At 33.7% G+C, this 16,241-nt stretch overlaps 1 protein-coding gene across 4 annotated transcripts in view; it reads right to left on the reverse strand.

Moving 5' to 3' along the window:
• The window catches only part of IQCB1 (IQ motif containing B1), a 56,211-nt gene that overhangs the window by 39,000 nt on the left and 970 nt on the right, over positions 1-16,241 (reverse strand). For 2 of the 4 annotated variants that reach the window (XM_059387993.1, XM_059387997.1), the window contains exons 3-7: positions 11,828-11,939; positions 11,223-11,385; positions 9,739-9,868; positions 7,280-7,373; positions 2,585-2,684 (exon numbers count right to left, since the gene is read on the reverse strand). In XM_059387993.1, coding sequence (XP_059243976.1) covers positions 2,585-2,684; positions 7,280-7,373; positions 9,739-9,868; positions 11,223-11,385; positions 11,828-11,927 — 587 coding nt within the window. In that variant the 5' untranslated portion in view covers positions 11,928-11,939. Of the gene's footprint in view, positions 1-2,584; positions 2,685-7,279; positions 7,374-9,738; positions 9,869-11,222; positions 11,386-11,827; positions 11,940-13,130; positions 13,226-15,875; positions 15,917-16,241 lie in introns of all 4 variants that reach the window. The other 2 variants (XM_059387994.1, XM_059387996.1) reach the window with 2 other exon arrangements.

Genomic DNA, 16,241 nt, shown 5'->3' on the forward strand with positions numbered 1-16,241 from the left:
AACAGCACTATGCTGAAAGTTTTTCTTTTTGAAAAATCAGGAATGGATAATGGATTTTTCAAATGCTTTTCTGTATCTATTAATATAATATGTTTTCCCCTTTTTGTTTTATTAATATGAATTACATTTCTTGACTTCAGAATGTTATACCAGCCCTGAATTCCTGGGATAAAGGCAACTTATTCAAAATACATTAACCTTTTTTTAAAAAGATTTTATTTACTTATTTGAGGGGGGAAGCATGACCAGGGGGAGGGGCAGAGGGAGAACAGACTCCTGGCTGAGCAGAGAGTCTGTTTTGAGTCTCAGTTCCAGGCCCCTGGAATCATTACCTGAGTCAAAGTCAGATGCTTAACTGACTGAGCCACCCAGGCACTAAAATGTATTAACTTTTTAATATACTGCTAGGTTTTAATATATTATGTCTTTGGTTTGTTATCAAGTAATGCTGACCTCATTATGAGTTGGGAAGTATTTCCTTCTCTTCAATTTTTCTGGAAGAATTTGTTTAGTAGAATTTACCAGTGAAAAAGCTGTCTAATTATGAAGTTTTCTTTGTGGGAAGTGTTTTAGCTACAAATTCATTTTCTCCATAGTTATAGGCTATTCAGATTACCTACTGCTGCTGCTGCTTTTTTTTTTTCTTCTGTTCCTCTTAAATTTGGTAGTCTGAGTCTTTCAAAGAACTTGTCCATCTTACCTTAACAAGCATAAAGTTGTTCACATTATTTCCTTCTAATATTTTTTAATATCTATTGACTTTATTGTGTTGTCTCCTAATTCCTGACATTGATAGGTTGTATTCTCTTCTTTTTACCCCCGATCAATTTTCTGTTACAGATTTTTTAATTTCACTGACTTTCTCAAAGAACCAGCTTAAAGGTTCATTGATTTTCATTGTTTTCACTATTTTACTGATTTCTGTTTTGATCTTTATAAATTTCTTTCTTCTATTTTAATATTTTATTTTATAAGTAATCTCTAACTCCAATATGGGGCTCGAACTCACAACCCTAAGGTCAAGAGCCGCACATAATCTACCAACTGAGCCAGCCAGGTGAGTTTTAAGAGGGAATTTAATTCCCTCTTCTTAGTTTCCTAAAGTGGAAGCTGAGGGTAATGATGTGATACTTTTTTTTTTTTTCGAATACAGGTATCCTGTGCTTTTCAAAAGTTTGCATTATACCACTTGACTTCTATGAAATATCTACATTAGTACTTGTTTTTTGCTAATTAAAAGAAACCTGAAAACCACTATCTGTTTTATTTCTTCGGAAAATAAAAAAACATGAAATACTAAAAAAACAAAAACAAACAAACAAAAACAATCTATTATTTTGTAATTTGCCTGTTGTTTGTTTTCTTAGGTAGTAGGGTAAATCCATTTTTATTATTCCATCTCAGTCACAAGTGGAAGTGAAATCTTGATGATTTTAATTCATTAGTTTTTAAGATCCATTTCCTTTAAAATCTATTTGGTACCAGTGCAAGAGGCCAAGATTTTATCGCTTCACTTAGATTACTGTAGCTGCTTCCTCTAATTGCCTTGTCTAAAGTTTTGTCCCCCTTAAATTCTTCCTCCACACAGTAACCTGAGTAATGTAAGTAATAAAATATACTTATTTTTATCTACTTTAAAAATCTTTTAATGATCCCATTACTTACAGGTTAAGATTTAATTTCCTTAAGACAGCATATAAACTCTTCATGACTTAAGTCTGCAGAACGTTGCAGCCACCTCCACATGCCAAACTTTAAATACCAGCAATGATGAATTGTACTCACTTTTTATCTTCAGCATGTTGTTTCTTATCTCTGTGCATTTGCTTATATTGTTACCTCTGCCTAGAAATACTGTTTTCTCTTCTTCCTCTCTGGCTAATTTTTCAACCTTGAAGTTTCACCTTAGGTGTTACCTTCTTCTGGGAGCATCACCCTTCAGCCTGTGATAGAAGCTCCTCTAACACTTGTGCATACTTTTATACTTTCAACTTAGTATGTTATAATATAATTATGCTCATGGGCTGGTCTCTTCCACTACACTGTAAGCTACTTGAAGGCAAGTTTTATATCTTAATCAACTTTGGGAACCCAATGAGAGACATACCATTTGGCACATAACAGATGCATAATAAATCCATATGGAACTGGAAAAGTCAATTATTACAACTGTGCATATTCATTTTAAGCTGGAAAACATTCCCCATTAGTTCTTTTATGCCATTCTGAAGCACCTGGTGTAACAGTAAGTTTGCAATTTGCTAAATAAATATATGATTAAGCATTTTTTATTGTGATCCTAATATTTTTCTTCAGAGATCACCATATTTCTTCTCTAAGTCTGAAATTGGTCTAAAATCTTCTTACGCTCTGAGATACCAATTCAACAATAAACTTCCAGGCTTTGGTGGTATTTTATATTCTTTTCTAAAAGACAGTGGTAATAACAGAGCTCTTGAAGTAACTTGTACAAATCATATGTAATTGATGATTTCAGCAAAACTGGAATAAAACTGGTAATGCTTCTGGACCAAAAGTTAAAAATTATAAATACTTTGATAAATACTTTGTAAAACCAAATCACCTGTTGATCTGTAGTATGCTCTGGAGCAGAGTCATGACTGTAGATCCTATTTGAACATTGTCAGTTTGAAGTAAGTGCAAGAAATGATCACTTTGTAGTACTAAAAGAGAAAAAAAATTAAAATTAAAAGATTCTATGATACAATTGGGGTTCATTTGTCTTTTTAAAACCAGATCAAAGCATGATCATCTGCTAACATTCCTGCTTTTGTATACTTTACAATAAAGAAGATTTTAAGATGGGCAGTTTAAGTAACCATAAATAAGTCATTCCATTTTATGAAAGGTATAAATAGAAAGCATCCAAAAATACTAAGCTAAGACTCTACTGTAATCTCCCATTAAATAAGAAACAAAATAAAACATATCCTAAATTTGAATCTCTTTCTAGCATTAAATTTCAGTGAATAAAATGAAGTTTCCTATGAAGAAGAGAAAATATGAAGGAATGGAAATGGTACATATGACTGTAAACAGTGGCTTACATCCATAAAATATTGAATTATTTTATACAATGTACCATGTTTGATAATATTTTGTCTTAAATAATAATGAAATTATTACTTACAAAACAACACTTGTTTTTACTGGTTTATAATTTTTAGGTTCTGAACAGCCAGTTATGAAGACCTGACACTGGATGCTTATTCAAGTTGTTTAACCTCTCAGAACATGTATTTCTTCATCTGTAAAGCTAGAATAGCTCTCTCACAGACTATTGCAGAATGCCCTAGAACAGGGTAGATTCCCAGTAAATGTCAGTTTCTATTCCCTTCTCCATTAATTGATCAGAATTTTAATTAAAGTAGGATCAGGTGGGATGCCTGGGTGGTTCAGTTGGTTAAGCAGCTGCCTTTGGCTCAGGTCGTGATTCCAGCGTCCTGGGATCGAGTCCCAGTCCCAGTGTCCTGGGATCGAGTCCCACATCGGACTCCTTGCTCCGCAGGGAGCCTGGTTCTCCCTCTGACTCTTCCTGCCACTCTGTCTGCCTGTGCTCGCTCTCGCTCTCTCTGACAAATAAATAAATAAAATCTTTAAAAAAAAATAATAAAGTAGGATCAGGTATGCAGACAAGGCATACCTGTAAATACCATCCAAGCTTCCATGAAACTTTACTATTTTCCTTTTTCTCTCCTGAGAGAACATATTTGATTTCTTTCACATATTAATTACTTTCCTATTTACAGAGTCCAAAATTTAATATTTTACTAAAGATCATTTTTGTAACATTTAACAACTTCAAAAAAATCAATTCCACTACTACTAAATATTTCTATGGTTTCTTATTTTCTATTACTTCAATAGTAAAAACATTCTTTTTTATAACTGGGAAAAGTATATTATTTCATTTTTGTCTACTTAAAGATGTTTTATTCATAACTTTTTAAACTCTGAATTCACTGAACTCATGTAGTATGTAGTATATATATATCTTTTTTCTATATTAAAAAAGTTATGCTATAATAATTTAATAAACAGTCATTCCATTTTATTTTTACAATGTTTGCTTTATATTATTATAAATAATATATACAAATATAATTTATATAATAATATAAATAAAAACTCAATAAAACTTATACTTGGAGCCCTTATTTTGTTTCTCAAGTGTAGTTGTTTCATTAAGTTTCAAATAGCTATTTGGTCTCCCCCAAAAAACTGATACTTTTGCCCATTTAAGCTTTTTATAATGAAAGCTTCAAGCCTACACAAGAGAGAATAATATCATGACTCTGCATGTACCGGTCATTCAACCTTATCAGTGATCAACTTATGGCTAATCTTATGTCTCCTAGCCCATTCATTTCTAGCCTCCCATTTTATTTTGAAGCAAATCCAAGATACCAACTTATTTCATTCACAAGTATTTCAATATATATTCCCAAAATATATGAATTATTTTAAAATATAACCATTATCTAACCTATATAATCATGATTCCTTAATTTTATCAAATATTCAGTCAGAGCTCCAATTTCCAAATATTAGAAATTTTTAAATTTGTCTGAATCAAGATCCAAATAAGATCCACCCATTGCACATATTATACATTATAATTGGTTATCTTTCAAATTTAATCTATGGATTCCCCCTCTACCATTTTTTCCCCCTTAGGTTTTATTTAGTGACAAAACTATGTCAATTGTCCTTTAAGCTTCCCACAAGCTAGTTTTGTTAATTACATCTGTGGGGTGTAATTTAATGTTTCCCTGACCTTCTATAAATTGGTAATTGGAACTGGGGGATCAAAATGATGCAGGTTTGAATTTTTGACATCTACATTTCATATGTGAGGTTATGATGAGCCATTAGGAGGTACTTCTGAAATTTTGACAGTGATGGATGATTAACTCCTAAATTTGTTCATTCATTAATAGTTGTACACTGGTCATATTCTACCTTTCCTTTCTCACCTATTAGCTGGAATACGTCTATAAAGAGAAATTTCTCCTCGTTGATACATAAGAAAGGGCCAGATAAATGGATTCTTCATTTACCAGTTTTCAAAATGAATTGGTTCTCTAATGATAATTTTTTTAATAGACTCACTATATTTGATGTGTTTCAATCCTCAGCAGTTATTATCCTATTACTGTTTCAAATTTCCCATTTTTGGCTAATAGAAACCTCCTTATTTTGGCTCCTCAGTTCTTTTCACAGACTCCTAATAAACTCTGATTGCATCCTTTTTATCTGGCATTAAAAATACTTCAGGGTTACCTTGCATATTTTTTACCCCAGACATAAGAGTCAGCCTTTTCTCCAAAAAGCTGATTCTTTTTAGAGAGAAAGGTTACTGGAGACCCCAATTTTGTAAATGAATTTCACAACCATTTGGTTTTAATACATTACTGATATTTTAAACCTACAGACTGACCTGAAGAACACTGTCATTTTGTTACAGCTATTATTTAAAAAAAAAAAAAAAAACTGGCTTATTTTAAAAGTTGTATTCAGGTGTTCTCTCTCTTGCTGTCTCTCTTTTTACTAGGTCTTTTACGTTATACTATAGTAAAACTAAGTAATTCATGTTTTTGATAAAAGTTGTTTAAATTGGGAACTTTATTTGTTTCATAAGGGGAAACTAAAAGGCAAAGCTTTAAAAGAAATGGAAGTACCTAAGTATTGAGAGAGAGAGACAGAGACACTGTTTTTTGGGGAATCATCGGACTTGGTTTCTGCATTATCTTCAAATGGATAGAACTCAAATAATAAATCATGGAACACTACATCAAAACCTAATGAGGTACCAGGTGGTGGGTATTAGAGAGGGCATGAATTGCATGGAGCACTGGGTGTGGTGCAAAAATAATGAATACTGTTATGCTGAAAAAAAATAAACCCCAAAAAACAAACAAACAAAAAAGCTCCAAAAAAAACCCCCAAAACTAATGAGGTGGGGCACCTGGGTGGCTCAGTGGGTTAAGCCGCTGCCTTTAGCTTGGGTCATGATCTCAGGGTCCTGGGATTGAGCCCCGCATTGGGCTCTCTGCTCAGCGGGGAGCCTGCTTCCCCCCCCCCCTCTCTGCCTGCCTCTCCACCTACTTGTAATCTCTCTGTCAAATAAATAAATAAAATCTTTAAAAACAAAACAAAACAAAAAACTAATGAGGTACTGTATAGTGACTAACATAATTTAAAAAATGGATATAACTACCCAAAGTATTAGTTATACTAATTGAAGAGGTTGCCTTTAGAAGATGGGAAATGAAGTGAGGCACAAGGACCAGGACTGTGTTCTTAAGAATCCACAGAGAAGGGGCACCTGGGTGGCTCAGTGGGTTAAGCCGCTGCCTTCAGCTTGGGTCATGATCGCAGGGTCATGTGATGGAGCCCTACATCGGGCTCTCTGCTCAGCCAGGAGCCTGCTTCCTTCTCTCTCTCTCTCTGCCTGCCTCTTTGCCTGCTTCTGATCTCTCTCTGTCAAATAAATAAATAAAATCTTTAAAAAAAAAAATCCACAGAGAACTATAAAACTATAAACTAAAAGCTATAAAACTAATGCACAGGACGCCTGGGTGTCTCAGTTGGTTAAAAGTCTGCATTGGACTCAGGTCATGATCTCGGGGTCCTGGGATAAAGCCCAGGGTCAGGCTCCCCAGTTAGTGGGGAGTCTGCTTCTGCCTCTCCCTCTGCCCCTTCCCCATCTCTTGTGCACACTCTCAAATAAATAAATAAAATCTTAAAAAAAATAAAACTAAGGTATATTTATATTTCTCAATGTAAGTGCAGAAATATCCTGTAAAATAACTTTCAAGGTCAGTAAAAATTTCAATATATAAAAGCTTACTCTTACATGAATAGACTACGAATTAAGTCATATCTCCTCTGTACAGATTTCTCTCACAGTAAGCCTAAAAAACAGGTGTAATCTTTAGAATTTTGAAAAAAATTTTCCCTAAATTGTTAAGATTATCATTAATCCTTATCTTGGATTTGCTAAATAGAAAAAGCTAAGGAGAAAATTATATTTAAGCAATTTTCTCTTTAATATTCACATTGTCAATGCTGGCTATTTAAAGCTGGAATTTCCAAATGGGCTTTTATTTTTTTGCATGTGCAGTTATTTCAATGTAGTTTTGTTTAACTGTGGTTATTTGTAAAGTTAATAGATGTATTTATTTTGAGAAAAAAAATCAAGTTGTTAGCAGGTACTTTACAATGACTATCAGTTACCTAAAAATCTTTCTCTTACCATTGTGGATGAGTTGAACATGGCTTCCCAAGAGCCAGAAGAGAGAATCAGTCACAATTTGGAATGAGTGTAGTAATTCATCTTTTTCTTCACCCTTAATACACACACACACAAACCCAATTTACTTTTCTGTAATTGCTTTATTTAAAAAAAAAAGAGAAACTTGTCTCTGGGGAGTCAGAGGACCTGGTTCCCTTAGCTATTCATGATTTTATAGTGTTTAGTTTCTTAATTTATAAAATTTGTGTTACGGTAGAGTAGTAACACAAATTCCCATGTGCCACTTTAATTAACTTGAATTAATTAAATCTAGAAATGTGTAAAATTTATTTAATGCTAACATCCCTCAAAATGCCAATGGAGATGCTGGAAGAATTTGTGAGCTATTACATAGAAAGCCTATACTCTACTACTAAGTTTAATTCCCTACCTACAATATTTTTTTTTCCCAATTTCTCTGTGGTATATATTTTATTTTTTTTATTATTAACATAAAATGTATTGTTTCAAGGGTACAGGTCTGTGATTTACCAGTCTTACACAATACACGGTGCTCACCACAACACATACCCTCCCCAATGTCCATCACCCAGTCATCCCATCCTTCCCACCCCCCTCCATTCCAGCAACCCTGTTTGTTTCCTGAGATTAAATGTCTCTTATGGTTTGTCTCTCTCTCTGGTTTTGCTTTGTTTCATTTTTTTCCTCTCTTCCCCTATGATCTTCTGCCTTGTTTCTTATACTGAAACCACTATCTTATCCATATTGTCTCATTCAATTTCACTCATAATTTAATTTTTTTTTTAATTGGAAGACACATCTCAGGTTTTCTGTAAGAAATATCTTAAGATCTGGTCTACTTTACTAGCCTAGGCATGAAGTACAAGACTGTGTCTATTCCTTATCTACTTAAAGCACCTCAACTGGAATTTAATATCTTATGATGACTTAGTTATTTCTCTTCATAATTCATGAAAGTGGTGAATGTGCTCAACCTTTAATATAGCAGTAGGCCCAAATGTATATATAGCCAAGAACTACTACAAGATAAAAGAGTTTCAGCCTTATAAACTTGTGATTCCTATAGGTCCTATAATCAAATTGAGCTGACATTCACAGAACATTCCACACAACAAATGCAGAGTTCACATTCAAGTATAGAGGCAGTCCTTGCTTTTTGCATGGTACCATGTTAAATGAACTTTTTGAGCATATCAAAATCTTTACATGTTTCTAGTATGAATGAGTTTCAATTAAGGTGGCACTGTACAAAGCAAAGACAGCTTATAATGAAACATTCACCAAGATAAAAGGGCCATAAAACAAGTCAGAAAAAATTTCAAAGGATTGAAATGATACAGGTATGTTATCTGACCACAAAGAATTAAGGTTGAAACTGGTAACAATAAAACATCAAGAAAATTCATTCAAATGTGGAATTTAAGAAACAGAACAAACCAGCACAGGGGGAAAAAGGAGGAAAACCAAGAAAGACTCTTTAACTATAGAGAACAAACTGATGGTTACCAGAGGGGAGGTGGGTGGGCAGATGGGCTAAATAGGTGATGGGGATTATGAAATGCACTTGTCATGAGCACCAAGTGCTGTATGAAGTGTACAATCACTAAATTGTAAACCTGAAACTAATATTACACTGCATGCTAACTAGCTGAATTTAAATAAAAACTTTTAAAAAAATTCTCAAATATTTGGAAATTAAGCAACTTACTTCTAAGTAACTGACAGTTAAAAAAAAAAAAAAAAGATAGTACATATAGCATTTAGCATAATCCACCCAAAAAAAGCTTGTTGGATTAAACAAGCCCTATGTTTGGGTTGAAATATTTCCACTGCAGAAGATCTGAAAGATCAGGGGCACCTGGGTGGCTCAGTGGGTTAATCCTCTGCCTTCAGCTCAGGTCTTGATCCTGGGGTCCTGGGACTGAGCCTCACATTTGGCTCCCTGCACAGCAGGGAACCTGCTTCCACCTCTCTCTCTGCCTACTTGTGACTTTTCTCTCTCTCTCTAAGTCAAATAAGTTTAAAAAATCTTAAAAATTAAAAAAAAAAAAAAAAAAGATCTGAAAGATCAAATAGAAAAAGTTCACCTTTATTGTTCTTGCCACGGAAGCTATTAGGAAAGTGCTGGGCCACAGAACAATACTTTCTTCCACTCTTAATTAAAGTAAAAGATATGTTTTAGGAAAATGCTATGGAAATAAATATCTATAGGTGCTGCTTAAAGTTAAGAAGCAAGGCAAATCCTTCAAAGTCTTACAGTATGCTTCAGCCAACATTTTAAAATTTCACACCTAGAGATTATTTTTTGTTACAATTTTAAAAATGTTTGAATCCACTGCTCTAATTGTACTTTCAGTCAAGTACTGCACATTTGAAAAACAATGTGGAACATATTCTCAAGAATTTTGGCTATTAAAACACTAAATAAACACATATACCTTAGCCGCATTGATGAAACATGTTTGCAATCGTCTCCCCAAAACCAGAAAATTTTCTGCAGCTGATGGGAGTAATTCATTGTAAAATTCCTCTGCATCTTCTCCTGGCTCCAAGCCCACACAGCAATGGCTGAAATAAGAGCACAAATCTGTGACTAAGTTTGTGTTAATAAAGGAGAGAAAGTCATTTAGAGAAATGGATCCTCCCGAAACTGCTCAGAAAGGTCAGTCCCTGGATATAAGAGGGGTATACTCAACCCTCAATAATAAAAATTATTTGTGTAGACTACTATTAACAAGAGTCCCTAACCCAAGAATGGTTTCTAATTAGTAAATATTGCTATCAAACACTTTTCAACATAATGTGAAGACACTGATAAACAATAGTGACTACCCATGAGTATGCTAAAAACTTAACTGGTGAATGAATGCTCAATTTGCTTTTTTTTTGTACACCAGTCCTAAAGTAATGGCCAAATGCTAACATAGATCTGTTTCTCTTTCTATTTTGGTTGCTAAAGTTAATTATTTAAGAGTGTCTATTTTGATTGTGAACATTAATGAATAAAAATTGTTTTTTGTACATTCACAAACACAGGGATTTCTTAATATTTGGATTCCACCCCATAGAGCCTTAATATTTTCATGAGCCAAAATATCTAATCAAAACAAAGGCTTTATTTACTTAAGGAAATAATCTTGAAAATTAAAGTATAAGGAAAGAACATTATGTACATTTGTTAATTGTTTTTTCTAACTATACATCTTGAATCTGGCCTTTACGTAGAAACAAATTAGGAATAGCAGTTTTGAAAGGTAAGATCAGTTAGTAATGCATGTTTTTAGTGACTTAATTGGGAAGTAGCTTAGGCACTGAGAACAACTGGTTTATTTTTTTGCCTTTTTAAAAAAATAAATGATTTTGATCTTTTCTCTCAATTTCTAGCATGGCAGTAGGTCAGTACATGCTGCTTCTGAATTTTATTCACAGAATTTTGGGTTACCTAATGAAATACACAATTAAGATAACTAAATCAATACAGCATGGAACAACTAGTTTCTACATCTGTTCTCCTATAGTATTTTGCTTTATCTTTCATTTCACACCTCTTTCATTCAGCCTTGTATGATAAAGTCACATAACTGCCATCTCATCTCTATTTAGAGTCGGGGCCTTATTATCTTCATTTCTTCATATATTCTTTAATCAATAAAGAGTCTGTTAGGTACTTGAGACTCAGTGGTAAGCAAAAGACATGATTATCATCTTCATAGGACATATGCAGCAAAATTTTAGACAGTGAAATATTCACAAATATAGTTAAAAATAATAATATATGGTATGAAGGAAAAGTACAACCATATTTACCACAAAGAAAGTTGCCAGTGCTTATTAACCAGATGAGTAAAAAGAAGCAAATGTTATAAATAAGAATCTACTACTACATCCCTCAGGAACAAGTGGACTTATTGCTTCACTTTACCTTAATATCTGTGTAAGCTGAGAAATTGTAGTCCAACCTCCCTGGATTCGAGAACAATCTTGACTGAGCACCAAAAGGCAATACTGAATGAGATCATAACAATATATATCTTGTTTGATTTTCTTCAACTCTGAGCTTCCTAAAGGTGTGTTGTTTATTATTTCTAAGGCAAAAGCAAATAGGATATACTTATTTTTGCTCAATAAATCCAAGAGCTTTTTTTTTTTTTTTTAGTTTGAATAACAACTAAAAACACTTTTAAAAAGAAAACAAAATCACTGCTTTATCACAAAGTTAAAATTTCTCTGAGCAAGTTAGAAACAAATGCCAAAACTATACCCATGATGGAATTATTCTATTACTTAAAAAATGTTAGCCAATCACAAAAAGATTTTCTTAAATATTTTTTTTTTTTAAGATTTATTTATTTTGGGGGGGTGGGAGGAGCAGCAGGAGACAGAAAAAGAGTCTTAAGTATACTCTGGGCTGACTGCAGAACCAAATGCAAGGCTTGATTTCATAACCCTGAGATCATGACCCAAGTTGAAACAAAGAGTCAGATGCTCAGCTGACTGCACCACCCAGGGGCCCCAAGATTTTCTTACCTTTTAACTTCAACAGTATAACAGGGACATTCTGCTCAGGACTTTTTGCAACTTCGGCAGCTAGAGATAAGATCCTTGGGTCTGTACCTGTTGGCTTCATTTCTTATATCACCTATATTTTAACAGAATCAGAAAGATAAAGGTTAAACAGCACTAAAACATTTGCTCCCTAAATAATGTCTGAAAAACAGTTTCAATATAAATAAAACTTTAAGTTTGCTTGCTTTGGGAAGTGAAGGGTATATTTTTCAATTTCTTTCTTATAGAAGGCTCTGGTTTTTCTAACTAAAATATATCTAAAAGAGCTACAGACTCCTATAATTTACTGTGACAGTTACAGCACATATGATTTATCATGCACTAGAAGTCATAAATAGTGCTAGACGCTCCATATTCACTCTTTCTAATCTGCACAGCAATCCTGTAATAGAGATTACTTTATCACAAAAGAAACACTAAGTACAGAAAAGAGCTAACATAGGCCTGAAACAAGATTGGCCCCTGGTTGGTGCCTAGGAATTTGGGTTTTGGAAGGGTTTCCATCATTCCCTATTAAGAGTGGCTCATTGTGCCTGAAGTGTTTGTGTAAATAATGTGGCTTATGCAGAATGTCTGCTTTCCTTCCAGAAGTTTGAAATTCTAGTAGTTGGGAGTAGAGGATACCCACATGACCATCTTTCAATAAAGACCTTTGTGACTGAGTCTCTACTGAGGTTCTCTGGTAGACAACACTTCAAAATGTCAGAATTCATTATAGGAAGAATTAAGTGTGTCCTATGTAATACACTGGGAGAGGATTCTTGGAAGTTTGCACCTTCCTCAGGATTTTGTTCCATTTGCCTTTTCTTTTTGTTAATTTTGCTTTGTATCCTTTCACTGTGATAAATCACAGCCACAAATATGACTATATCCTAAGAACTCTGAGCCTTCCCAGTGAATCACTGAATCTAGGGTTGGTCTTGGGGATCCCCAACACACAACTCAGAAACGAAATGTAATTACAGGATAACAAAAGCTTGTTTACAAATAGCATAATAAATAAAATTATCTTAAAATTAAATAAAAAATGCATCCCAATTCATTAAAACTTTACAAAAAAATTTTAAGGCATTCAAAGCTCAAAGATATCATCATTTAATGAAAAGTACAATCTTTACTTATATTTACTTACATGAATTAAGTACAGGGCTAAATGCTTTTATATACGTCATCTTATTAAATCTTCATAACAGGAGTATGAGGTAGAGCCTGTAATCATCTCATTTTACAGATATGAAAAATAAAGCTTCAAGAAGAAACTTACCATAATGCCACCAGCATATGATGGAGTAGGTATTCAAATCCAGATCAGTCTGACTTCAAAGTCTATGGTTTTAGCTACAATGTTAATTATCTTCCCTTCCATGTAAAACAGTAAAAAACACAAAATGTATTCCCAAATGACACTTCTAACTCACTCACTTTTAGCTATTATTCTTCACCACTGGCACCACTTTATACCTAAGACTTGGATATAATACAAGCATCGAGATGTTACTCCTTTAAGTAAAACATAAATCACAAAAAAAATTTGATAAATAAAATCTTAAAAAAAAATTTCTGAAAATATTTCAAAGAAAGCCCACCACAGCTCCTGGTGTCACTCCTGGTGCATAGTAGACATACAACTTTCCAAGAGAGTAGATACAGTTATCTCACTCTTTCCAGTGGCTGCATTATGCTATGCTTCCTTTTTAAGAGTGCATCAAAATATTATTTAAACCACATGGGTGTTCAAATGGGTGTTCCAATTTGTATTTCCACTAGCAACACATGAGGGTGCTCATTTTACTAAGCCTTCCTTAATACAAACTGTTATCTTTTACATTTCTGCTAAATGAAAAATGGCATCATCTTGTTTTAATTTGCATTGCTTTGATTATTAGACAAATTAGGCACATCTCATGTTCATTGTCTGCTTCTTTTATATATTTTCTATTCATATCTTTCAACAATTTATATATTGGTTTCTTCTGTAGAAGCTTTCAGCTTTTGTTATGGATCTGAACATTTTACCTTTTATATTGGCTGTAACCAATTTCTCATTGTCATTTATTAAGTTTAAATATAGTGTCTCTATCACACTTTTACAATTTCCATGTACTCGAGTGTAACAATCTTCTAGTATATGACATCTACTTTGGTGACATTCTTAGAAAAGTTCTCCCTACCTTAAAATCTAAAATACAGTCTCTTAATTTTTTCTGGTGTTTTTATGGTTAGTTTTAGTGCTATCTTCATTCACTTATATCTTTATATTTTCAATACACACTTATTCGTGAATGGTGTATGACAGAAACCTAACTATATTTTTTAAGTTAGATGAGGTTATAGATTTGTAGAAAAGAACAAACGCATACAGCTATCATAAATTTCTGAAGTAATATGTCATGAATGATATAAACAAAGCAACCTGAAATGTCACTTGGGTACATTTTTGAACTCTATTTAATTCATTAATCTAATTTTTTTTTTTTTTTTTAAATTCCAGGGCTGGTACAACCTGGTTCATTTTAATGCATGTTTGGTGAAAATTCACACCAGTAGGTTTCATGTCAGTAAAACTCATACCACCCTTGGTTGCTGCCTTCTTATCTCTTGATTCACTGTCATTTACCCAGAGGCTAGACCAGTGCCTTAACCTATACCTGGTAGGTAGTTAATAAATATAAGCTGAAGCAGGGAATAAAAATACAAATTTTGGGCATTTCAAAATTTACTTTTTTTTTTTATTCTGTTATGTTAGTCACCATAGAGTACATCATTAGTTTTTGACATAGTGTTCATGATTCATTGTTTGTATATAACACCCAATGCCCCATGCTCTACAGGCATTTCAAAACTCACTTTTTTTTTTAATTATGTTGTGTTAGTCACCATACAGTACATCATTAGTTTTTGATGTAGTGTTCCATGATTGTATATAACACCCACAGCTCCATGCAATACGTGCCCCCCCTTAATACCCATCACCAGGCTATCCCATTTCCCCACTCCTCTCTTCTCTGAAAACCTCAGTTTCCAGTAGTCCATAGTCTCTCATGGTTTGTTTCCCCCGCTAATTTCACCACGCCCCTTCATTTTTCCCTTCCCTCTCCTAATTTCCTCCACGCTATTCCTTATGCTCCACAAGTGAAACCACATGATCGACCTTCGCCGCTTTACTTATTTCACTTAGCATAATCCCCTCCAATTTCATCCATGTCGATGCAAATAGTGGGTATTTATCCTTTCTGATGGCTGAATAATATTCCATTGTATATATGGACATCTTCTTTAGCCATTTGCCTGTGGAAGGGCATCTTGGCTCCTTGCAGTTTGGCTATTGAGGACATTGCTGCTACAAACATTGGGGGTGCATATGCCCCTTCTTTTCACCAAAACTGTATCTTTGGGGTAAATACCCTGTAGTGCAATTGCTGGGTCATACGGTAGCTCTACTTTAAACTTTTTGAGGAACCTCCATACTGTTTTCCAAAGTGGCTCTACCAACTTGCATTCCCAGCAAATGTTTAAGAGGGTTCCCCTTTCTCCATATTCTCTCCAACATTTGTTGCTTCCTGCCTTGTAAATTTTTGCCATTCTAACTGGTGTAAGGTAGTATTTCAATTTCTTGACTCTCTGCTTTCTTTTTTATTACAATATGTAAACCTCAAATTTCTAAATGAAAGTCTTTTTTAAGTAAAATAGGCTTAAAACACTGTTGTTCCCCTCTAGTTAACATAATACAACACCACTGAAACATTATTATCACCAAACACGTGTGTAGGGCACTATGTTAGATGCATCAGTCATAAGAATTTTATATGGGACAGAGTCCCTATTGTTCATGTTCTGGTTGGGAAAGAAAAAGTATACATGCATGTTTATACACATGTGTAAAATAAAATACTTAATTATGTGAAATATTTTAAGTGCCAAATAGATGACAGAGATGATAAGAAAACAAATATTTTATGTGAAATACTTTAAGTGCCAAATAGATGACAGAGATGATAAGAAAACAAACCAGAGTCAGAGGAGTGGGTTTCTCTCAACCAGTTTTCTTATCTGTAAACAAAACAGCAATTCCTACTTTTTAGAATAATTCAAGATTTAGAAAAGAAAGCAGAAACCAAGGGTGGTTCTAAAATATTGCCACACAGTGGAGTTATACATCAATAATGACAACCATTTGGAGAGATTTTACTATGTGCTGTGAATTGTTTTAAATCCTTTCATGTATTAATTCAATTAATCGTCTCAACAATTCTAAGGAGTAAGCACTATTATCCCCCCCATTTTAATGAAAAGCATATTTTAGTTTGCATGAAGTCACACTGTAAAGTAGGAAGCTGGGGTTGAAATACAAAAATTCTGGCTCCAGAACCTGAGC

Source organism: Mustela nigripes, chromosome 2, assembly GCF_022355385.1.
Source record: "Mustela nigripes isolate SB6536 chromosome 2, MUSNIG.SB6536, whole genome shotgun sequence".
Classification (NCBI taxonomy): domain Eukaryota; kingdom Metazoa; phylum Chordata; class Mammalia; order Carnivora; family Mustelidae; genus Mustela; species Mustela nigripes.